Consider the following 25095-nt stretch of genomic DNA (forward strand, 5'->3'; position numbering starts at 1 on the left):
TCACCCCCCCTCTTGGTTAGTTTGGGACTAAGTTCATAGGGCTTAACATCCCGATCGAACTTTCAGAGTGATCCTTTCTCTCTGTGTAATAGACAAAAAATTTTGAAGAATCACTAGACTCAATCTCTACACTCATTACACCAACACCTTGTAAAAATTCTTGTTCAAAAAATAAATATATTTTCTTTGAATAAAATTGAGCAGCTTGCTTTAATATCGAACAGTTTTTTATTACAGGTTATATTTCAGATTGACTGCATCTATAATCCTCATCATGTTCATTCCGGCGCCAATTCCTCATCACCTTCTCTAAACCCAGAAAGCAATAAGTTATATAACTTGTGGGCTTATAAATGCCATGTCACACATTATTAGTAGACTCGCTACGTTGTGTTGATAGAATGTCCATGCTAAAACAATCCTTATTGAAGGCTGTTGACCACTTATTTCTTATCCTATAAAGATCCTGCAATCAAACATGATCTTGGAGGTTCCCTTGTATGATTAATTCAGCCCATGCATTCTCAAACTCCTCCTCAGAGTCACATCTGCTCAAACACTTATTGAAGAGGCCTTTGACTTTGTTGTTGGTATTGTAGCACGATACTTTTGATGGAGCCTTTTTACGGATATGCCATTGGCACAGTCTATAGCGACTTTGAGGTAGTGCAACTTCTATGGCCCTAGCCATTGCCTGGTCTTGATCTGTATATATTATTATTGGTTGTTTATCACCCATCATTCGAACAAAAGTTATAAACACCCACGTAAATGATTCAATTATCTCTTCGGACAAGAAGGCCACCCCAAGCAAAATGTTTTGCCAATGATTGTTAACTCCGACAAATGGTACGCATACCAAATTATACTTATTAAGCTTATAACTTGTATAAAAAATTACCATATCACCAAAGCAGTCATAATCTATCTTACCAATCCCATCAACTTAAAAAAAAATTAACAATCTATCAAATTCATCCTTCTGGACATCCCAAGAGAACATTTTATCATTAAGTTGACGTTCTTTAAATAACTCAATCAAAGTATTAGTGTCCCCAAGTTCAATCTTTGCTCTTTTTATTTTTTGAATAAAGTTATACGCATCCCTCCTTGTGAATCCAATAATTTCGACACCTCCAACTTCATCAGCAAGGAAGGAAAATGCATCAATGGTTCTTATCCCAGCATCTGTCATTGTTTTAAGAACAGAAGCTTTTTCATCACACATATTCCTGCATGATCTAAGAAGATGCCGGTCTTCTGGCCTAGGCAAATTATGATTGTGATTTTCAATAAATTTTTTCACCTTCCAATATCCACCTTCATCAACTGTAAACCTAATCATAGCTGGACAACCAGTTCGAGTCTCTGATCTTCGATATTTTCTTTGGATATTAAGATCAGACAACTTCTTGAAACCAGCTTTTGAACAAACAAAGTCCTTGGATTTTAAATTTATGGAATTTGGCCAGTAACTATGATGATCCTTACAAACACTAAAACCAAGATTATATCCATACTTACGATAAGCCTCGTATGTCTCTTTCTCATTAACATAAACATCCTGATAAATAAGCAATAAATAAATTATCCAATACGCAACCAATAAGCAGTAATTAAGCAAAGCAATACGCAACCAATACGCAATAAAAACCCTAATACGCAATGTATACCAATTCAATACGCACATAATACTCATTGTATATCAAAAACAGATAAGCAATACATACACAATTAATACGCAACAAAGCTTTGCAATAAGAAAATCAAACTACAAATTCGTTATTGTACCCTAGCTCAATAATACTGTAAAAGAAGGGAACATCGAGTCTTCTTTTAAAATCAATTATAATTTAACATTATGTACATTGTTGATAATAATTACATCAAGAAGGGAACATCTAAAATATTTGTACCATAAAATAATTACATAAAAAAAATGACTATGTAAGGAAATTTGATTGCAACATTGCTATAAAGAAAGCTTGGAAGAAGGCAAAGTTTACCGATAAGCTAAACTTTTCGTCCAGTCGCACTGGTTCAACGTGTTCTGCTTCATGTGCACTTGTTTCCTGGACGTCGACATTCTCCAGGTTATCGGCTTCCTCCGAGACCTGCGAAAATATTGTCTGCTCATAAAAACCAACATCCTCCTCCAGATCCAGATCAATCTCCATCTTCATCGGCATTTTTTCTGCGAAAATTTTGGCTGCTCTGCGAAAATTTTGGCTCTAAGCGTTATATATTGTAGTGATTCGCGCCTTAAATTCTGAAAAAATAAATGCCAAACTAAATTTAACGTTATCTCCCGGGTTGGGCTGAAAGACGGATCTCCCCGGATTTACGAGATTTATGCAAGTCAATTAACTTTTTAACCCTAAATAAGCAACCGAACACATCTATGTAATCGAATTCCACGCAGAATAATTTCTGCTAAGCACCACCCACACTCCGCACCAAATAACTTCCGACAGGCAACTCATCTTACTCCGGACAAAGAGACGAATGCTCGAATACTCAGGCGCTGCTCGAATCGCCGCCCTATGTCGCCCGAATTCTCAAATTACATGTACTTCCAGCCCATAAGAAAACGACGCGCTGTGAAGGGGAACGATTCAGAACTTCCTCGAAACCCCAATTCTCCTACCACTCCTTACCCTAACCCTAGGTCGATATCCACAATCGCTGCGTGAATGGGGAAGGAGATAATATTGCTCTCTCGAGTTGCTGCGAACCATCTTTTTCTCGGGCAGTTCGAAGCCCTAAGAGCCAACCTACTCAGTCTCAGGAAGCGAAACCCTGACCTTGCTTTGGAGATCCTCCGGAAGATCATATTAGATGGAGGAAGAATCGACGGCATCCTGTGGTCGAGCACATCTTCCTCTCCCTCGGAACTTGCATGGCTTTCCACTCTCGAGCTCCCCAACTTCGACAGAACATCCGCGACATGGAGCTTTGATGTGGAGCTTCTACGTTTGAAGGTGGAGTTCATTCTCCTTATACAATTCGTCTCCTCCACAGCGTTGGGAATCTCACACCTTTGGCCCCTCGACGTAGAAGATGGATTTAAAGGGGATATTTCTGAAAGGGACAGAGGATATTTAGATATTATGAATAAATTGATGCATTTGGGTTTGAGAAGATTGAAGAGTGATACTGCCTATCGCTCGTCGTCATCTGATGAAGCCGCTCAGATCGGACTGGTTGATTTGAGCTGCTTGTGGAAGATAATTGTCGATAATGCTGATATTTTCAGTTCTCTTTGCTGGAACATTCAAAGGCAACTTCACTGGTTTGAAACTTATGATTCAGACTTGGCAATTAGCGTCAGAGCCGAACGTGATCAGTGTTTATCTCCATCCGCTTTGGAGGCGGATATTCTTACTCGATTACAGAAACAAATTCAGATGGCACATTTGGCTGCCTTGAGGGAGAAATCAAATGCAGGTGATATACAGGGAGCTTTCTCTCATATTCGATATCTTCATCTTGATTATGGTGTACCAGAGACTGAGTACAGGTAAGTATTTCTCTCATTTCTCTTTAATTTTATCTATTTTTTCTAAAGCAATGTATTTATTCTGCAAGCCGTTGAACTGTAGTTGTATCAATAAGTTGTCTGTTTGTCATCAGTCTTGGAACAACCTTTTCATGGTGTTTCATCATCCTTCGTTAACATTCATTGTTATTTGTTATCGTTTGCATTTGGGGTCATCCTACTTTTTTAGCCAAATCGTTTTGATAACTTATATCAAATGTGCATTGATACTATTCTTCCTTCCTATATTTTTTTGGAAAAATTCCATTGTTTTCATGTGTGTTCTGTTATAGGTTGGACATGTTGCAAAACATATGAAGTATTTGTTAGTACCTTCGACCTGTTTATTAACTTGATCCTCATTTTGTATTTACTAATCTTCAATGTGCATCTATTTTTCATTTTATGTTACCTCCACCTATATCTGATTTGCTTTCATCAATCAATTTTAAAGTCAGGTAGCCTTTGTTACCATCTTGACAGCTTAAAAGATGTTTGATCTAACATTCCACTGAAGTAGTATACCTTTGATGCAACCTAAATTCTAAAATCAAATAGGACAACACTAGACACGCAGAAAGACACCTCCTTTCAATATCACATAAACAAACACCAAATGATGGAAGCTTAATAGAAAACAAGTGTGGGAAAATGGTTAGGAATTCGCGCAAGAAAAAAAAAAGAAACAAAACACATAAATTAAAATACCCTCAGAACAACCACGATTGGTCACCTCGCATGCAAATCACAAATTAGGGAACAATGCTCAAAGGAAAGGACAAACTAGTGATCCACCATTGTAATTATGATCCAGCATATGTCGACGCTCCTTTGGCAAATACCAACAAAACATGGTACAACATCACTTTACACCGCTCAATATTTAGAGAAGAAAAATATTGGTTGATGGGAAACCGTGTAGAGAAGAAGTAGAAGGAAGACCGATTGGATGAAATTGGGATTAAGAAGATGACAGCTCGCAAGCTAAGAAGAAACCCTCAGGTTTTTTTGGAAGAAAGATACATGTGTAAGGGAAATTGTGGAGGGAAGAAGTAGAAGGAAGGCTGAGAGGAAGAAACAGGGATTAAGATGAAACCCTCAGGTTTTTTGGTTTTCACTCTAACCACCCTACCATAAAAATCCAGCCACCATATATAGGAGGAGGGGGAAAGAGCAATGATTTGCTCACATAAATGTGCCTCCAAAATAACCAATAAGAACCACCCAAATCAACCCTCCCAAGGAGAAGCCAAAGCAACCTGACAGGAATTAACAAGGGGAAAACTGAGCAGCCAACAAGGAAATTGAGCAGACAGTAGGGAAACCGAACAACCACAGAGAAAACCAAGCAACTAGTAGGGAAACTGATTAATTAGCAGGGAAACCGAACAACTAGCCAACTACAGAAAGAAATGGGCCAAGCCCAAGTTAAAAACAACCCATAGATAATCACTCAACCAATCACCAAGGAGCAAGGAAGTAAAATCGACACAAGTGGAAGGACAATGGTGTGAACCAACCTGAGAGCACCGAGCCCAGTTTGATCATGAGTTGTTTTCCATCATAGGGCAATACAAATAAAATACACAGCGTCAAAAAAAATTTTAAAATGTAAATTCTTGACTACATCAACAATGGTGTTAAGGTATCTTATAAGTTTTGTTGCAGAGTCTCCATGATTGCAGTCTCTGAATCATGGTACGTGCTATGTATCTTTTCAAACTTTTTTCATTGGAGTCGTCTTTGACCAAGAAGAAAACATGTAACTAGTGAACTTGTAAATTTATATTTCATTATGTTAGGGAGTCTAGAATAAAGGGAATCAAAGTTGGCTTTAATATATTAATGGTCAAATTCACTTCTAACTGAAAAGCCTAAGCTTATGGGTGATGGATAAACTCATGTATTTATTCATCCTTATATTTTTCATCTATCAAATATGGGACTTAGCCCAATACTGTATTTTACTTGGCAAATATTCCCCTCACTTGAGAGCCCTAAACATTGGTCAATACTCACCCTTAAACTTAAAATTTTCAAATTTTATCAAGTGTCATACACAAAGAGCCTGTTTTACTATGTGTTACTTGCACAATAACTATCATTCTTGATATCTATTATTTCCATTAAAGTGTAAAATGGATGAACCAATCATTCCTGGTTGAAACTTTAGCTCCAATATCACTTTTTTGGGAGAGCGGATCAAAAAGGGTCCAAAGTTGGGCCTAGAAAGCCCATTTTAACCCATAAGCTTGAAGCCTGTTAGTAATAACCAGGCATGGTAGTTTTGCACCAAAATATTTTTCTCTAATTCTGATGGGATTAAACTGAATACTCTTACACGCCTTAACAAATAAAAATTTAACAAACCTATAAATACATTTTTAAGGTTGAGTTAAGGCTTTGCTACATTGTACATCCACTATTGGTATATCAATCACCGACTTGTTGTCTTTAAATGTATCTTATGGTTTATAATTTATTTGTATTTTTTCGTCAGTTGCCACTATGTTAATTTTCTTTAGATCGAGTATTTATTATTGGGGAATGTTTGTTTATCATTAAATCATTAAGAGTTGTTTTTTCTTTTGGCCTATAACATCTGTCCGCTCACTTATTGTTTTATATATATGTATCAAGTTTTTCATATATCATACTATTTTTTTTTTAAATATATTCCCATTTCGAGTTTGAAGGTTGAGTTGAGTTCTTGATTTTCTTAGCAGGTGCACTTTCAAATTTTTTTTGACGGCTTTGGAGTGAGGGCGGATGTGTTTGTTTGTGAGCTGATGATGGCGGGGAGTAGGATTAGGGATGTTTCTGAAAAGTCTGAAGTGAAAATTCATTTCCTGTTTTTTTTTCCTGTTTTATCAGTATCACAAGTTTTATGTTCATTTATTTGAGGAGAGTGGTGGCTATTGTCTCCCGAATGATCACTACTTCAACTATTGGAACTAAAATAATGAAGCAAATCCTTCTTGCGATTCATTACCTTAAGAATTTTGCATCATATCTTCATATTTCTTCAGCTAAAATCCCATGATTTTGATGTTTGTAACTCTGATATTTTGATGTCATGAAAATAAGATATAAAAAACGATGGTGACTAAATTATAGTTGATGGCACATCCAAGTTTAAGAAATCAAGAAAATAAAATATTAATAAATCACTATGTGCTATTTTTCCGTCCTATCTCTTCATATCATTGGTCTATATTGAGATTATATTTTATCCTAATCTTAAATAAGATTAGATAAAATTGCCTTAGATGGTTTGGTCACATAAAACAACGGCCTTACAATGACTCGGTTAGGAGAGTGTAGATGTATTAGATTCGGTCTATGTTAAGAAAGGTAGAGATTGAGATAGACCTTAAAAAACCTTGGTTTGAAGTATTAGAAATGACTTTGCTACACCCACTCCTTGGGCGAGCGGGAGCCAGTTGCTTGGTTGTGACCAATCGAACACAATAGAATAGCTGGACGTGAACCAGAGTAGCAGGGAGGGAGTTTCAAACCCTCGTGGGGCCCAAGGGAGTTAATATTCACTATGTGAGGAGGAGGAATCAAGGGGGAGTTGTTTGGAAAAGTTTTAATTAAAATTGGGAGGGAATTCTTTTGGGAAAGAGATCCAAATTGAATTCAAATATGGGAGGGAATTATTTAGGGAAAGGTAACTGATTTGGGAGGGAATTAGAAGAGCCTATTTAGGATTATCTATATTGTTATTTTAGTTTATGTAATTTATTTTCTGCTGTAGTTTTCTTTGAGAGTTTCCTATCTACGCCTAGGGTTTGTGTGAGAGCCGATCTATCTCTCGAGTTGTAGATCACTTGTATCTTTCTTTCTTGATAAAGATATAATCACAAAATCAAGTGCTATCTTCATATTCTTGCAGTTTCTACTTGTTCACTTTGTTATTTTTGCTTCCAAGCCGCATCAAATTGGTATTACAGCGAGGTTTAAGAGAGACGACAACAAAGAAGATGGATGCATTGAAAGACGAAGTGGAGCAAATCAAATCCTGGGATGGAGGAGAAGTTATCAACTGTCGAATGAAGATTTTCAATCGTGGAAGGAAGGTTTTCAACCATGGAGAATCAGAGAGATCCGATTTGGAGGGATGGAGGAGATGACGTGGAAGCTCATTGAGATGTAATCCAAAACTCCACCAGTAGTTCCAATTGCTAACCCTCACTACAATTTGACCGAGATTACCTTGGTCGAATCTAAGAAAAAAGAGATCGGATAGGAAGAGTTCGATCTCTTGAAGTTTGCACGAGAAACCAGATAGTGTCATTTCAATAGGAGACACCTAGGGAGAAGAGTGGGGGAGTTCTCCTCGGGGCAAACTTCAAGCGTCTCACAGAGGCATAGGTGCAGGACAAGAGATCAAAGGGTCTGTTCTTCTGCTTTGAAGAAATGTATGCATCAGGCCACTGGTGCAAGGACCGCACACTCCAGGTCCTTATGGTTTGTGATAAGGAGACCGACAATGAGGATCTAGTAGAGGAAGCAGAAGAGCACCTATACCTTGATGTGGCGCCGTAATGTCCCTTAATTCGGTGATGAGATTTACTCCAAATCACACCATGAAAGTGAGCGGACAGATTAGGGAGCAGCCATTGGTGGTCTTGATGGATAGCGTGGCTACCCATAACTTAATCTCAAATCGGGTCATGATCCAGTTGAGATTGAAGTTGGTGGATACAAAGAGCTTTGGAGTCATGATGGAGACAATTGAAGGTGGAAAAGATTAGGGGATTTGTAGGAGGTTGGTGTTGACACTCCATGACATACAAATAACAGAGGATTTTTGTCCCTTGGAGCTAGAAAAAATAGATGTAATTTTGGGCATGAAGTGGTTGCAGACTCTGAGAGAGACCAAGGTGTACTGCAAGACATTTCCTATGGAATTCATGGTGGGAGAGAGGAAGGTGATGATCAAGGGGGATCCTAGTCTGTCTAAAACCAGGGTTTCTGTTAAGATCATGATGAGGGCAATCCATGGAGTAGGGATGAGATTCTTGGTGGAGCTTCTGAGCCTCAATGGAGGGAAAGACATTATGAAAGAGGAGGAGGTTCTAGAGATAGTCCAACCACTCTTGCAACAATTCTGTGAGGTGTTTTAGCTGCCTCAAGGACTTCCTCCCACAAGGGAGCATGAACATGCCATCAACCTGAAAGAAGAGGTATCCATTATCGGTGTTCGACCATACTAGTGCCTATAGGTTTAAAAAGATGAAATTGAGAGGCTAATCAAGGAGATTTTATAGGCCCAGATCATTTGTCCCGGTGTTAGCCCTTTCTCTAGGCTTGTGTTGCTGGTGAAGAAGAATGACAGAAGTTGAAGATTTGTGTAGATTACCGAGCTCTGAATATGAAAATGGTGTTGAATAAGTTCCTTATACTAGTCATTGATGAGTTATATGGATCGGTAATATTCTCCAAGATTGATCTAAAATCGAGATACCATCTGATTAGAATGCGACCCGCTGACTTCCACAAGACTGCTTTCAGGACTCATTAAGGCCACTATGAGTTCTTAGTGATGCCTTTTGGGGTCACCAATTGCCTAGCTACCTACCTTCCAGTCGCTTATGAACAGGATATTCCAGCCGCTTATGAACAAGATATTCCAGCCTTACCTCTGCAAGTTTGTATTAGTTTTTATTTAATGACATTTTAGTGCTTAGCTAGTCTAAGGCATAACATGTGGACCACTTGAGGGTTGTGTTAGTAACATTAAAGAAGTATTAGTTGTATGCCAATTTGAAGAAGTGTTCTTTTGCACAGCAGAGGGTGGAGTATTTGGGACATGTGGTGTCCAAATTAGGACTAGCTGCCAAGATAAAGGCTATGTTGAAATGACCTTTACCTAAAACCCTGAAGGAGCTATGGTGGTACTTGGCACTCACATGATACTATAGGAGTTTGTAAGGGGATATAATTCTATAGTATGACCATTGACAGAGAAACTAAAGGATACTTTCAAATGGGGGGGAGGTAGCCACCCTAGCATTTGAGCAGCTGAAGAAAGCCATAAGAAATGTCAAGTGTCCTTGTGTTAGCTCTATTATATTTCAGCGACTGATGCATCGGGCTATGGATTGGAGGCATTTCTCATGCAAAATTAGTGGCTCATAACTTATTTCAGCCAGGTGTTGACCGCTAGGGTCAAACTTAAGTTGATGTATGAAAGGGAGCTGATGATAATAGTGTTGGTCATACATAAGTGGTGCTGTTACTTGTTAGGGTCACACTTCATAGTCAGGACCAATCAGAGGAGTCTGAAGTTCTTGTTAGAGCAAATGATAGTGACAGAGTATCAGCGGTGCCTTTTAAATTGTTGACTTATGACTTCAAGATCCAATATAAACCTGGGCTGAAAAATAAAGCTGCATATGCTCTCCAGGCATGGTGAAGACCCTCAAGTTATGGCTATATCTATTCCCATGGTGGTGGATTGTGAGGCCTTAAAGCGTGAGAGAGATTATTATGAGAAGTTGAGTAAGATCAGATGAGACTTACTGCAGGAATATGAAGATAAGGATTGATTTTGTAATTATTTCAACAAGAAAGAAAAATATAAGTTATGTACTACTCTAGAGTTAGATCTGCTCTCCCACAAGTCATAGGCGTCGCTAGGAAACTCTCTAAGAAGATTGCAACATAAAATAAATTGCATAAATCAAAATAACAATATAGTTAGTGCTAAATAGACTCCCTTAATTCCCTCACAAATCATCCACCTTTCCTTAAATACTTCCCTCACAGATTTGAATTCAATTTGGATCTCTTTCCCTAAATAATTTCCCTTGATTTTAATTAAGACTTTGATTCCTTCTCCTTACATAGTCCCTCCCTGCTGCTTTGGTTCCCTTCCAACTAGTCTGATGGGTTTGGTTGGTCACAACCGGGCGACTTGTCTCACGCTCGCATAATGCGTGGGAGTAACAACACTCCCCCCCTAAAGACGTACCTGTTCCTCAAGGTGGAAGGATGATAACTGTCTCCTGATTGCCTCGTATAGCTCCCATGTAGCTTCGCGCTCCAACAAATCCTTCCACTTGATTAGTAACTTTTGTGCACCTGTATTCTCTTGACGACCTCTTTTACATCTATGGGCTCCAAAATGACCTCCATATCTTCTGTTAAAGTCGGGGTAGTGGAGATGGTGCGTGATCTCCTATCATATGTCCAGTTGTGAAATATGAAATACGGGATGGATGACTGAGGTCGGTGGCAATCGTAGACGATATGCTACTGCGCTAATGCGCTCTATCATAGGGCCTAAAGTAGCCGGGGGTGGAGGGCTTGTCATTCCTTTGTTGAGCTAAGGTACTCTGTTTATAAGGTCGGATCTTTAGATAAACTTTGTCCCCAACCTCAAATTACACGTCTCTCAAGTGTCCATCGATCTGTTTCTTCATAATTTGATGTTCTCTCTACAAATCTTCCTTCAATTTTGCCAAAATTCGACCTCTTTATTCCAAGTACTACTTCATTGATGATACTGGTGTTTATACCAATAGTGTATTAGATGAGGTGTATCTCTCCCATATAAGATTTTAAATGATGTTGTCTGGGTTAATGTATGATATGAAGTATTATACCAATATTCTGTCAGATTAACCACTTGACCCACATCTTTGGTGTATCTGATACAAAACAACAAAGATAAATCTGCACACTATGGTTTGCCACCTCTGTTTGGCCATCCGTCTTAGGATGATAGGCTGTGCTCCGCTTTAGGATAGTCTCCTGCATTTTGAATAACTCCTATAAATGGATCAAAAAAACCTTGTCCCGATCACACACAATGGCCTCGAGTATGCCATGCAACAAGACCACCTCCTTAATGAATACAGCTGCCACCGACATTGCGGTGTATGGGTGCCATAAGGGAACGAAATGAGCATATTTGCTCAATATATCCACCACCACTACGAGGTGTGTCTTTGGGGGGAAGTTTTGTTACGCGCATGCCTTTGGCAAGCGTGAGGTAGCCGCCCGACTGTGACCAACTCAACCCAATTAAACAGCTGGATGGGAACCAGAGTAGGAGGGAGGGAGTTTCAGACTCTCTTGTGAGGCCCAGGGGAATTAATATTCATTATGTTAGGAGGATGAATCAAGGGGGAGTTTTTTAGGGAAGTTATAATTAAAATTGAGAGAGAATTATTTAGGAAAAGAGATCTAATTTGAATTCATATATGAGAGGGAATTATTTTGGAAAAGGTGGCTGATTTGGGAGGAATTAGGGGAGCCTATTTAAGGCTAACTATGTTTTTATTTTTGATTTATGCAACTTGTTTTTTTGCTGTAGTTTTCTTTGAGAGTCTCCTAGCGATGCCTAGGGTTTGTGATAGAGCTGATGTACCTCTCGAATAGTAGATCACTTGTATCTTTCTTTCTTGTTGAAGAGATAATCACTAAATCAACTCCTACCTTCATATTCCTGCAGTTTCTACTTATTCACTTTGCCGTTTTTTACTTCCTAGATGCGTCAAATTTTTTTTATTAGATTTAAATGAGAATTTGAAACTTAATATGACATAATGGAGAAAGAATGATTCATGTAACTGATTCCAAGTAGTAGGATAAAGGCTTGATGATGTGTTGTTGATGTCAAGTTAATCGCAAGCGTTGAATCCATTACCATGTGCTATATGAGAAATAATTTAGATTGTTTTTAAATCTAATAAAACTGAAATAAATCCTGAAATATTCTAAAATTACTATCTAGATATTTTCTCGTATAGTATTAGTTCTGACCACCAAATGATCTAAAATAGTTTTCTTACTCTGCAAAAAGGTGGTACTCATGAGTGGTTTTTGCAAAAAGGTGGTACTCATGAGTGGTCTTTGCTTCGCCCTGATAGAATTTTTCCTGAAGGATGTAACACAAAAGAAGTAAGGCATAGGAAAAATAAGTAAACACTCTATTTGGGTGTACTGTTTATGTGAGAAAGAGATAGACAAGGAAAGTTAACTAGATAATGAATAATAAACATGCATGCATATGTAAGATGCCTGCATCGATGATTACAAACAAATTCAACAGCTGCTTTAATTCCATTTGCCAAATGCTTATGCGTTTCATTTTTGACTTCATTAAGATAAGGTGTATCCATACATCTATGCATTACTTTCTCTTATTGTGTAATGCACTTTTCTTTGATCTCTCTAGCCAGCATGCGATGTTATATTACATAAAATTCATTTAAGAAAAGAATGCCTAATTGAGCGCCTTCAAAATGGAAGGAGAAACTGATGCGGACATCCAACCGTCCATGGCTATCCGAGGAGCTGAAGATCAATGGCTGTCATCGTTCCACGTTATCTTATATTTTATTTGTAATTTTTTAAATTTTTATTATGAATTTTCCGTTTTTACCCTCACTTAAGAGGGTTGTCCTATGTAAGCCTTAGGGGCATATGTGTCTTGTTTTAGTTTCTTAGGCCTATATATAGAGGCCCTTTCTTATGTAATGAGAGGATGAATTGTTAATGAAAATTTGCTTTTTGTGTTCTCTTTGTGAGTTCCATCTTTTAAATCTCTTAGTGAGTTCTTTTTCTTTTGAGATCTCTTAGTGAGTTCTCTACTTTGTGTTTTCTTTGTGAGTGCATCCCTCTCCCAAATCTCTTAGTGAGTTTTGGGAAGAGCTAGATCTCTTTGTGAGTTCTAGACCTTCCTCCAATTTTTCTTTGCAATCAATTAGTGTGAAAATTCAAGGAGAATCCGTCCGGATCGCATTTTCCTTGAACTCCATCCCTTCACTCGTTTCCACCTAGCACTTCCGCCGCCCCTCCTCTAGCCCGCTCAGGCCGTCGACCTCCAGGCCACTGCCTCCCGCCGGCCATCCACCTTCCACACCGTGGCCGCCTCTTTCCTCCCTCTACCTGCCGGCTTACCTCTCCTTGAATTTCAAAATTTAAAATTCAAATGTTTTATGGGCCATTAATTGTTTCCTAAAGTAGCTCCTTAATTTACGCCATCAATTTTTACGCCATCAATTTAATTGATTTTAATTTCAAATTTGAAATTCAAATTGCATAAATTGATTGCCCTCCTAATTGGAAGTTTTCTTTCCTTAAGAAAACTGAAAATTTATTTCAGATTTTTGTAAAAATCTGAAATTAAATTGGTGGTCATCACTTATTCCAAAACTCACCCCTCTCTCCTCCTTATGTGGCCGGCCCCCTCATTGGGCATAATCTCTCTCCTATCTCATTAATTGGCCCTCATTAAGCCTCCATAATTACCTCCCACAATTCCCTCTCATCCAATTTAATTCTCCCCATTAAATTTGAGTTTAAATTCAAATTCATCCCGCCAATTCCACTTAATCTGAAATTTAATTTCAGATTTCCGTTCTCTCTCCCCAAATTGATTTAGGATTTAATTAATCTTGCCACCTAGGCAAGTAAATGGCATTTACGTTTCACATCAGAAATAGTTCCTTTTTTCAGTTTGGTAGGAGGTTGCAAAGAAGAATTATAGTTGTTGTCTTGGAAACACGCTTACATGTCTGTGGAATGCTTTAATACTGTAGTTGCATGAATGAACTCTAGCCTTTCTTTACGAATACCTTTCATGCACGAATAATCACATTTTTGTAGCACTTGATATCTGAATTTCTATTTTAATTGCATTTTTTAGATCAAATTTGCAAGATGTTATCAAGAGGATTTGGCCCCAAAATGTAAATTATGGTGAAAATTGGAGGAGGTCACGAGATTTAATGGCACTGATGTATGCTGAAGCTTTATCATCAAATTGTATCCAACTTGTGCACTCAATTCAGGTAACAGAATATGAAAGATCTTATCATTGATTTGATAGCTTTTAATTTCAAATTTTGTTTCCTTTAATCAGATAATTCAGATTTTCTGGATGGTTCGTCCATAGTGATTTTAGGCTACTTTATCCAATTGTTATTTTCTCATACAGCATTCTTAACTTAATTTTTTTGTGATTTATTTTATTAAAATTTGATTTATGAAGTTTCATTTATGAATTTTGTAAATGATTAAAAGTACGCGCTGGGAAGATTATGTAGCATTTTTTAGTAGTTCTTGATTGTCGCACTTGTGCATATTAGATGTGAGCATAAATTGATCTAGAGTTGAATATGCTGAAGGATTTTGTAACTACTAGGAGTTTTTTTAAGGAAAATGTTCTGGCATAATTGTTTTAAGATGATGTCAGTCCACAATAAGAGGATTGATTAAATGTTCTTGCTCGTGCTAACTCGGATCTTATTTTTACCTTCTACTCATAGTTTGCTATAGTAAGCATGGTTTTCTATGGTACCCGTGTTGGTACATCGCCTATAATTGCTATAATAAGTATGGTTTTGTATAATGTTAGTGATTGCTATTGTGCTCGCGCTGCTGCTATGGTATCCAGACAAAGTTGTAGGGGGGAAATTTTTTGGGAGAGTTGCAAAATTACTTTTTATTCTTAGAAATAATTTATTTATAGGACAAATAGTGTAAATTATTTTAAATTTGACTCATCTTCTCATAAACTATCTTCAAATATTAAACAGACTTATTTTTGTGTCCACTACTTAGGAACAAACTTATCCTTTCTAAACTAACTCTACAAAAGAAAGAAATTCAAATTTAAATTCTGCAAACTTGTACAAAATAATTTCCAACTTTAAAATTCATCTTTATCATGCTGTCTTTATCACCATCCAATGGTCAATTTTTTCTTGATCACTATGCACCTGATTCATGATCTGTCTTTACTTATGGACTTCTAATTAGTTGACCTTCCAATTTAGTATTCCGATGTGAAAAATTCTCTTAATAAGATCTTCATGAATCATAGCTCCGCTCCCCATTTTAGCTTTATTTTCTCTTGTAATTAAGAGCTATATTCTTTTCTTTTATGACTCTTGGCCTTGTTCTTTTTTTTATTCTTCATAGTCTAGGGCTTCTAATTTTGCTGCTATTGTTCATCCTCTTGGACAAATTTTATATCAACAATTGGGATTGCTCTTATTATGCTCTTTATTAAGAAAGAGCTATTGACCTTCTTTCATAACTTCTCTAATCTATTGGTCTTCCTCATCTCCTATGAAGATGGGAACAATGTATCCACTGACTTTATACTTTTTCTCTCCTTTTATAAGCATGACTTTTTGCTTCCTGCTATGGAAGATAGCATCCATATCAGGCAAACATGAATTACCCATAATTATATGACATAAATCCAATGGTACAACTTCATAAACTAGCTCATCAATAAAAGTTCTAGTAAAGGAAACTTAAGAGTGCATTGTCATCTGACTTAGCAAACATTACTTTTTTTTAAAGCTACATAGAGGAAAGGGCTTTTAAATGTCAAGTACTGAATAATTAAAGTCTCTCAACGTAATATAATTGTTTGAATATAATAAAGATATCAAACGGATACTTTACCAAGTACACTTAAGTATAGTCATCAATATAAACAATTAGATAAAATGCAAATGAATGGAGACAAGATTTCCTCCCTAAAAATCTTAATGGACCATGACAAAAGGAGCAATATCATGGAAAAGAGACATCATGGTGTTTATTATAATCACAGGTTTCTCATTTAAACTTAGAAAGAAAGGGAAGATGAGTGAAACGCTGAAGATGGTGAGGAGCATGACCAACTTGATAATGCTCACCGATAAGGGGAGTAGTGGAGTGTGCGGTGAATATAGCATTAGAGAGATAGTAAATGCTCTAACCTAATCGACACCTCCAATTGTCTCAGTTGAGATACTGAAAACATCGTGAGAGGGACAAAAAGTTATTTGAGTACTTGTGAAATTTGGCAAGACATTTTATAGATAATGCGTTGATAGGAAAGTGGAGAATATATAAGACCTAAAGTTGATTAGGAGAGACAAATAAATCATTTCCTAGAAATGAGAGATGGGGCATCCATCAACTATGCTGAAAAATAGAAATTTGCATGGTGAGAGGTGAAAATAATTTTGGGCTATTTGTCATATGGGAAGAAGCACCAAAATTTAAGAACCACGATGCAGTAAAGTGAGTAGATGCTATTGCAATTCAAGATCCCTAGCTTGTGATTTTGATGATAACAAATATTATTAATTGAGTTTTTATTTCTCTTAGCATGAATACTGGATATTCTATTTTTTCTGTGTGTACTAACATTTCAGGAAAAAACATACACCACTAAAGACTACTGAAGACTCAAGCTTGGGTAAAATAGAGTGTTAAGTTGAAGTGTCTGTAATTTTAACTTTTTTTTATAATATTTTATTTCTTGAGTCTGGCTACATAAGGGTGTATGCATTTTGTGATCGTGCACACACACACGGGGAGTGAGGAAAATCTAAGAAAAAAATTTTACTTTACAATCATACTGTACGATCAATTATTCAGAAATAAGTCTTAACGACTAATTGAATCATTAATTGTATTGAATTAATCGTATTGTACGAATAGTTTCGATCTGTAAACCCTACCCGCCAGATAAATTAAGAAATTCAAAAAAGAATTTTTGAACTATTCATACTATACGATCCGAATCAGACTGTATAAAATTTTGAAATATTACTTAAATTATTCTCCGTAATTAGTTAATCAAATCATAGTTTAATTAATAATAGCAGATCGTTCTGTATGATCTTGATCATACCGTACTATTGACAAAGACGAAATTTGGTTGTCCAAAATATCGTACCAAGCGAAACCATGATTGTTGAATTAATCATACTGTATGATGTTTACATCGTACTGGATAACCTACTTGACATCAACTAACCGTAATGTACAATGAGAACAATACGGGACGATTGACGGAGACGATTTTCAATCGTCCCATGGATAGTCTTATACGAATACATAGAAATCGAACAGATCGTACTGGATGACCTAACAATCTTACAGTATGATATGTTTGCAAAATTTGAACAGTTCGTCTGAATTACTGTTTGCATCGTACTGGACGGGTCTAGTTTTTTGAACTGTTCGTACTATACGAACTAATCTTATAATGTACGAACGTAAATGAGACATTGAATTTTTAGGTTTTTGTGAAGACCAATACTAAAGCAATGTTTTAATTATCTCTTAAAAAAAAGAGAAATGAGTCTTGGGCTGAAAAAGAAACTCTTAGAGAGATGTTTTTGAGAGAGATTGAGGGTTTGAGAGGAAGAAGAAGATGAGATTGAGTGTAAGGGAGAAGTAGTGTAAGGGGATCACACGGTTAATCCAAGCTAGCTAAGCACCTTTGCTCCTCCTGTGGCCGGGTGAGTCCTTGAAGTTTTCTCTTGGGAGAGTGGCTTCAAAGTCAAGTCCTCTAGATTTTCTGCCTTCTCCAAGAGGGAGAAAAAGGAGTTGGGTTCTCTACCTTCACTAGGAGGGTGAAAAAGGAGCTGAGGTACTTTGCCTTCCCCAGTGGGAGAAAAAGATTGGAGGTTCGCTGCCATCACCAGGAGGGTGACATAGCTTCCGGCACTTCGCCCAATCATGTTTAATGGAAGGAATTGTGTAAGGGCTTTTCCGTCTTGCTGTGGGGGCAAAAAGAGAGTCACTTTGTTTTAGTGCAATACCCGGAGCGGAGGACTCCAGAGAGTGGACATAGGTCAAGATTGAACGAACCACTATAAAATATTCTGGTATGCTTTTTTCTTTTTGCATTTATTTTTTTCTACAATTTTCATGATTATCTGCGAGTTGAGTTTGATGATTTCAATATTTACGTCTTAACTGCACTTAGTTTGGATTGTGGCTTGCAATTAGAAAATTTGCATTCATTAAAAAAAAAAAAATATTATTTAAAAGTATTAATTGCTTCCGCACAATTTTAAGTTATCTACTTGGATTTAATTTACAAACTACTTTTGTAGCAAAAAACCAAAAATCAGCATTTTTGTTTAGTACTTGACTTTTAAATTTTCAATTCACCCCCCTCTTGGTGTGCCTCGGACTAGTTCATTGAGGTCTCATAAACCTCGTCGAACTTTCATATGCAGTAAAAATAGAAGAAGAAACCTCACGAAAGGTAATGAATGATTCTAATGGAAGAAAAACACTTTACAGATATAGATGGCATGTTTAAATGCTAACATGAACTAATGAAAACTGTTTGATTTTTTAACTCAATATGCAACTAACTAAAGGGGGGGAAATAGAAATTAAAACAATTAAAAACTGGAAATTTACTCTATCATAATGATTCCATAGTTGTATAGCAATCCAGATGTCCTTCCTAGCAAAGCTTCAGGTCAAACCAACCCTGATTTGGTGTTGCTGTTGTCCGTCCAAATGCTATTGCCTAATTCTATCATGCCACAGCTACCAGCACCACTAAACCAGATTCTGTGAAGGGCAGTGGGTCACCGGTTCCTATCTTCTACCACCTTATTTTACAGCTTGGACCCATATTGAATTATTGTTCTGATTTGACACCTGAAGGAGAACAAAAGTGCAACTAGCATATCAACTCTACTTCGAGAAAGAACAAAGATAATTAACACTAAGAAAAAACAGAGAACCTAGTGGCTGATTTTCTTCGTTGTAGTATTCCTGCTTGAATTCTTTATCATAGCATTTCACTCATCTTATCTGGTTTTTTTGTCTTAAATCCTTTCTCTTGCTTGATTCCTCCTTGTAATTACTTGTTTCTTTGGCCAGTAGAAACAAACGAAACACAATTCTAGATTGGATGTCAGAGCTGCCCTTCCTTTTAAGAACTCTAGTGAGTGTTTCTGGGTTGAAACCCTCTTTGCTCCAGCCTCCTAGAGGCCCAAGTCTCCTTCCAAAACTGCAGGACATCCATGAACTAAAGGAAAACAGAGAAAGAAGCACGAGTACACACAACTATTGTCGCAGATTATCTTTAATTCTTGAAAGACATTGTCCAACCCATCTTTGTTTCCAATTAGATGCTGTTCTTGCAGAATTTCTGTCATGCTACTGCTGTCGGAAGACTTCTTGCCACAGAAAATTGCAATAACTGACCTTGGGTAGCGGCTGTAGATGGCGTCCAAGTTCCGGTGTCAATTGTGGTTGAGTCTTATACTCCACTACGAACACCTTCCCTCTCCACCTTTACCAAAATAGGGAATACTCCCCAAACAAGGACAAAAATTAAAATAAAACTGAAATAAACACTAATTTGTCAATGAAAGAGGTATAAATAAGCTAGCAGCCTAAATAACACTTATGCACTCTTAATTACAAAACTACAACTGCGAAGGAACAAAAGAAAGCAAGTCCAATAATAAATTTTGATCATGAAAAGACCCTTAAAGACTAATTGCAATGAATAACCATATCATTCTTTCTAGGTTAACGGAGATTTGTACTTATTGGCTTGAGCATGTTGTAAACCCTACCCGCCAGATAAATTAAGAAATTCAAAAAAGAAGGAACAAAAGAAAGCAAGTCCAATAATAAATTTTGATCATGAAAAAGACCCTTAAAGACTAATTGCAATGAATAACCATATCATTCTTTCTAGGTTAACGGAGATTTGTACTTATTGGCTTGAGCATGTTCTTGCTTGTAATAGGCTGATAGAATTATAATATTGAAAGTTGCTAATATGCTTGTATGTCTTGATAAGTTAATCTCATAGGAATTTTCTCCAATACGCTTGATGATCTTCTTGGCATTGTATCCACTTCCTAAAAAAAATTACCATTGTTGGAATAATTTTTTTTGTTCATCTTAATCCAACTAACCTTTGATTCAAGAGTATTGAGGAGATGATATCTTTGACTGGCATTAACAATTTTATTTTGGACACTAACTTGTGCTTGAAATTCTTTTGTAAAGACGAAAAATTTTAGCTCATTTAATAGGTCTATCATTGGCAGGAAGCTCATCTTAGTATTGTTGTAATCGGGTTTGATCCTCTTTTGGTATTTCCTCATTTTGAAAATTTTTCCAGAATCGCCTGGTCATGAGTTGATTTTTGAGTCATGTATGGCTCTCATGAATATGGCAACGGAGTCCATGATGATCTTTATAGCATCTTTTTTAATTCCATCATGTAGTGGCATAAGGTTGGCTATTAAAAGAGAAGCATAGTATTCAGTTAAGTGTTGCATAGATGAGGATGCTCAGGTGGATGAGTGGCTTTACTCTTAGAGATAAGATACAAAATGAGCATATACATGAAAAGGTTGGAGTACCTCAAGTGATAGATAAGATTAGAGAGTCACCTTAGATGGTTTGGTCACATAAAACTGCGGCCTTCTGATGACCTGGTTAGGAGAGTAGATGTATTAGATTTAACCTATGTTAAGAAAGATAGAGGTAGACCTAAAAAGACTTGGTTAGAAAATATTAGAAATGACATTTTTTATTAGATCTAAATGAGAATGACTCTAAATCAGACACAATGGAGAAAAATGATTCATGTAGACGACCCCACATAGTGGGATAAAGGCTTGATGTTGTTGTTGTTGTCGTATGTAGTGGCATAAGGACCACGTTCTCGCTATTGTGTTATGAAATATAGGTGTTCTTGTTACCATTATAGATAGTATGCATCTCGTATTGGCATGATTTCCCTAGCGATAAATGGCAAGCATTCATTGAAATAACATTGCACCAAACTTCATGTTGAAGTTTCTTGCTAATGGAAAACTGTACCGATCGTCATTATGCTTCTTTAATTTTATTTTCCATCCCATAGTCATAAGAGCTTATATGGCATAAGATGATCTTGCATGGGAAGGTTTAATTTTTTAATCATCTAAGTTTCTCTAGTAATGATGCTATAAAAATTTTCTTTTACGATGTAGTGTATGAAATATATCTTGTTGAAGCCAGTCCGAGTTGTTTTGCATATAGAATCAATACTCGTTGGACAATAAACATCTCTTTAGCATCTAAATGCAACAAGTGCTCACCTTGTTGTTTTGGAGCTTCTTCTTCATCACCATTTTCTTGTGGTAGTTCTTCAATGAGGGAAATGATTTTTTTATTGTGGCGATTTTAAGCAATGTGGCTGAATCCTAGACCTCTTAAACACTTGATCAGTTGAGCCTTATCGGTGGAAGTTCTTACCCTGCTACTATTTTCACTAGATTTAGTTGGATGCAACATTTTGATGTGGAAAATGATTCGCCCTTTTATAAGATTCAATGTTACCTTCATGTGGTTCTAGTATAGATCTTGGTAGAAAAGTTTGGTAGGTTGTTGAGATTTTCCTCCCTTTTTACTAAATTGGCGACATCAGAAGAGTAAAAAATTGTTGAAGTTGACGATTGTTGGTCCAAATCGCCTAAGAATCATGTTGTGTTTGCTCCTAAGGCTCAATCACATCAAATATTTGCAGAAGTTGTTCAAATTTCTGCACATATTCTTTCACATATAATCCTTTTTGTTTGATGCTGTGAAGCTTAATAAAATCATATTAACAAAAATGTGATGACAAGAACCGCTTTTCAAACAATCATTCTTTTCCGCGTTACACTTTTTTTAATACCTTAGGTCAATCTCTTTAAAATTTTTCGCATCAAATGGGCTCATACTATTTAAATTTAATGGTGACTAACTTATTGCATAAGACCGTGAGTTTTTCCTTGCAATCAAAGAAATACGAGCACTTCTTTGTTTTCCTCAACCCCACGTAATCAATTGAACCATTCCTCTTCCTCAAACTACGTTGAACCCATCCACTCTCCAATATCTCCTTTGAGATTTCACATAACATAATCAATGGTTTTGACCCCTCCCTTCGTCTTCCAACATGAGAACAAATTTGACAGACTAACTTCTTTGACCCCCCTTCACCTTCAAGCAATGGAACCGATAACTGTCGGTTTAGGTTTTTTATTTTCGTCAACCTCAAGCAACAATAATGTCATCGTGATATTACAATCTTCTTCACTTGTAAAAATTTTGTTCTCAAAGTTTACATATGACTTCTAGTTGCATTATGCCATCATGAGCTAATTTGAACATATTTATTCCCTACTTTAGCAAAATAACATCTTAGTTTCATTCAACATAAGTCTTAACATTCGGTACATAATGATAACAAATTACTATGTATATTAGGTGTAAAAGACATTACAAATATCTTTGTCAACATCTATTGATTTATTAGGCTCCTTCTGAGTCAAAACATAAACATGCGGTTGAACATTCTTCCTTGGTTGAATTTGTATTGGAGCTCCAACTATCGATTCCTTCATCATTTATTTATCATAATTCTTTTGTGAAGGTTTGTGGGCTCCAAAAATTTGGCCCCGACCTCCGCCCGCTTTGCTTTTCTTCGGGTGGAGTTTTAGCATAATTAAGTTTCAGGATAAATTTTGGATGGCAGATGAGTTTGTAGATAATACAATACCCAGAGATTTCGCCCTCGGTTGTGAGGACTTTATGATCTGAGTTCTAGTTTCCTATAGGCGCAAACCCATATAGTTAATTTCCCCTCCCGATAACGAGAGAGAACTTTCGATTAAGGCTAGTCGTCAATCGATTACATAGAAAATACATGTTATCTGGCATATAGTAGCAGCAATGAGTTTGGATATTTGGAAATGGTTGAGAATTTGAAGATTTGATATTTAAAATTGAAAATTTCACCATCTTGCCCTTAAAGCGGATGGTGGGGAAATGGATGATAGACCCGATCAAGATCCCATGGTTCCATCGTCCCGGGCCATCGTGGTCCCTGGTCTACGTAGTCATAGGAGGTAATCGACCCAACATGACATAAGGATCCTTGTTGGCAGCCATGAGTTGCTTCGTCCAAGGGTACCTTGTAGACTTGTGGGGAATGTTTATCTAAGGGGACAAATTTGAATCCACCTTAGCTAATAGAGGGCTTTGTGCCCTATCGATCATATCCGATTGATTCATATCTCAAGGATTTGATGCCACTAAGGAATACATTGACTTTGGCCATAACCGTTGTAATAGTATGGAGATCAATTATTATATTCATTAGTTTATCTCTCAACATTCCCGAGTACAAAAGAATAAATCAAAATACAAAAAATAAAACAAACTTGATTCTTGATCTGCCTCACTCCATTAGATCCTAAACTCTTCATAAAAACATGTTAAAAAATCATAGAGTGAGCTAACAGCTTTGTAGGTTACTATAACTTTTAACTAAAATCAATACACGATAGGAGAAGCAGTACACATGTAATCATTAAATACATATCAGTATAACATATAAACAAGTAGCTGTCAGAGCATGTGTATAATACCCATAATTTCAATTAAATCAAGTCTACTGTTTCCACTAAAGGCTGAAATGGCTATTGCTTAATTCAGTGGAAATTTAACTAGTCATTATTGCTGACAGTTTCCCCTATAGTACCTCTTAGACAAGCATGCTTTGGCTGATTTGAATCCAACGGCTGGGAGATGATGATAGGGTTAGTGGAGAATGCATTATAATATAATAACATTATATAGGTTAAGTAAAGCATTGGAAGCTTAAGCATTTATTCCTCCCTACCGACTGCTCATCTCTGGAGTTCGAACAGAAGGGGAAAGCTGCAAGCAGAAGAGCTGGAGTGATGCTGTTGGCTGTTGGCTGCAGTAGAGCACCTAAGGGAAACATTCAGTTTTACTGAATTGAAATAATAGTTAAGAAGGAAAGAGGTAAGAACTGCCAAAGGGATTTCATAAATTTGGAGAAATTAATAGTTGTAATCTCAATTTAGTGTGTTATGTTGAAATTATGTTGCATAAATATGTATTTGTGAAAAATTAGTGAGGAGAATAGTTGAAGACTACTGTTATTGATGCATTCAATATCTATCAGCATATGTTTTATGATGCGAATGTTCTTACTTTTTTATTTTGGTCTTATGTAATTTGGAATTTTATGTTTTATTTTGTTTATCATATGATGGAAGGCAACCAATGATCATGTTTAGGATTGATGCTCTTAGGACATTTCACTCCTTTGGTTTGCTAGCTTTCCTTGATTTTTGGGCATTTGTTGTTGGGCTGAAATTCTCCTATTGGGCTTGGCCCATTTTCCCTTGGCTGCTTTGTGTTTTAGTTATCTTGGCTGATGGATTCTGCTAGTTGCTTCAATTCCCATTTGAGGGGCTAGCTTTTGGGTTTTTTGGCGGTTGAGATCCTGGGTTGGCTATTGGTTTTCTGGCTGTTTGGTTCCTAGGCTGGCTGTGCCTCTCTCTTGGGTATTTCCCATGTTATGGCTGCTCCCATTGGAGGCTTGAGCGGCACCTTTTGGAGGGGGGGGGGGGGCTTGGGGGGGGGGGGGGGACTATTTGGATTCCTTTTTCCAATCTATAGGAGGCTGTTTGCTGCTATAAGTAGGTTTCAATTATATGAAATTATTACTAAACTTGAGGGTTTTCTCTTTCTAACTTGAGAGTGTGGGCTCCGAAAATTCGGCCCCGGCCTCCGCTCGCTTTTCTTTTTATTATGCGAGGGAGTTTTAACTGAATAAGTTCCAGGGTAAATTTTGGAAGGCAGATGAGTTTGTAGATAAGACACTATACAGTTTGTGAGCTGAAGTAAATTTTGATTTATCCACCCCAGCAAACTGTTGCGGATGGTGGATGAGATTTGCTTTAAGTGTT

At 36.9% G+C, this 25095-nt stretch overlaps 1 protein-coding gene across 4 annotated transcripts in view; it reads left to right on the forward strand.

Moving 5' to 3' along the window:
* The first annotated feature begins 2496 nt into the window (after positions 1-2496).
* Positions 2497-25095, forward strand: part of LOC110102932 — a 206637-nt gene continuing 184038 nt past the window's right edge. For 2 of the 4 annotated variants that reach the window (XM_028693545.1, XM_028693546.1), the window contains exons 1-2: positions 2497-3520; positions 14205-14349. In XM_028693545.1, coding sequence (XP_028549378.1) covers positions 2694-3520; positions 14205-14349 — 972 coding nt within the window. In that variant the 5' untranslated portion in view covers positions 2497-2693. The remainder of the gene's footprint in view (positions 3521-14204; positions 14350-25095) is intronic. The other 2 variants (XM_028693544.1, XM_020831452.2) reach the window with 1 other exon arrangement.

This window comes from Dendrobium catenatum, unplaced genomic scaffold (genome assembly GCF_001605985.2).
Source record: "Dendrobium catenatum unplaced genomic scaffold, ASM160598v2 fragScaff_scaffold_315, whole genome shotgun sequence".
In the NCBI taxonomy this organism is placed as follows: Eukaryota; Viridiplantae; Streptophyta; class Magnoliopsida; order Asparagales; family Orchidaceae; genus Dendrobium; species Dendrobium catenatum.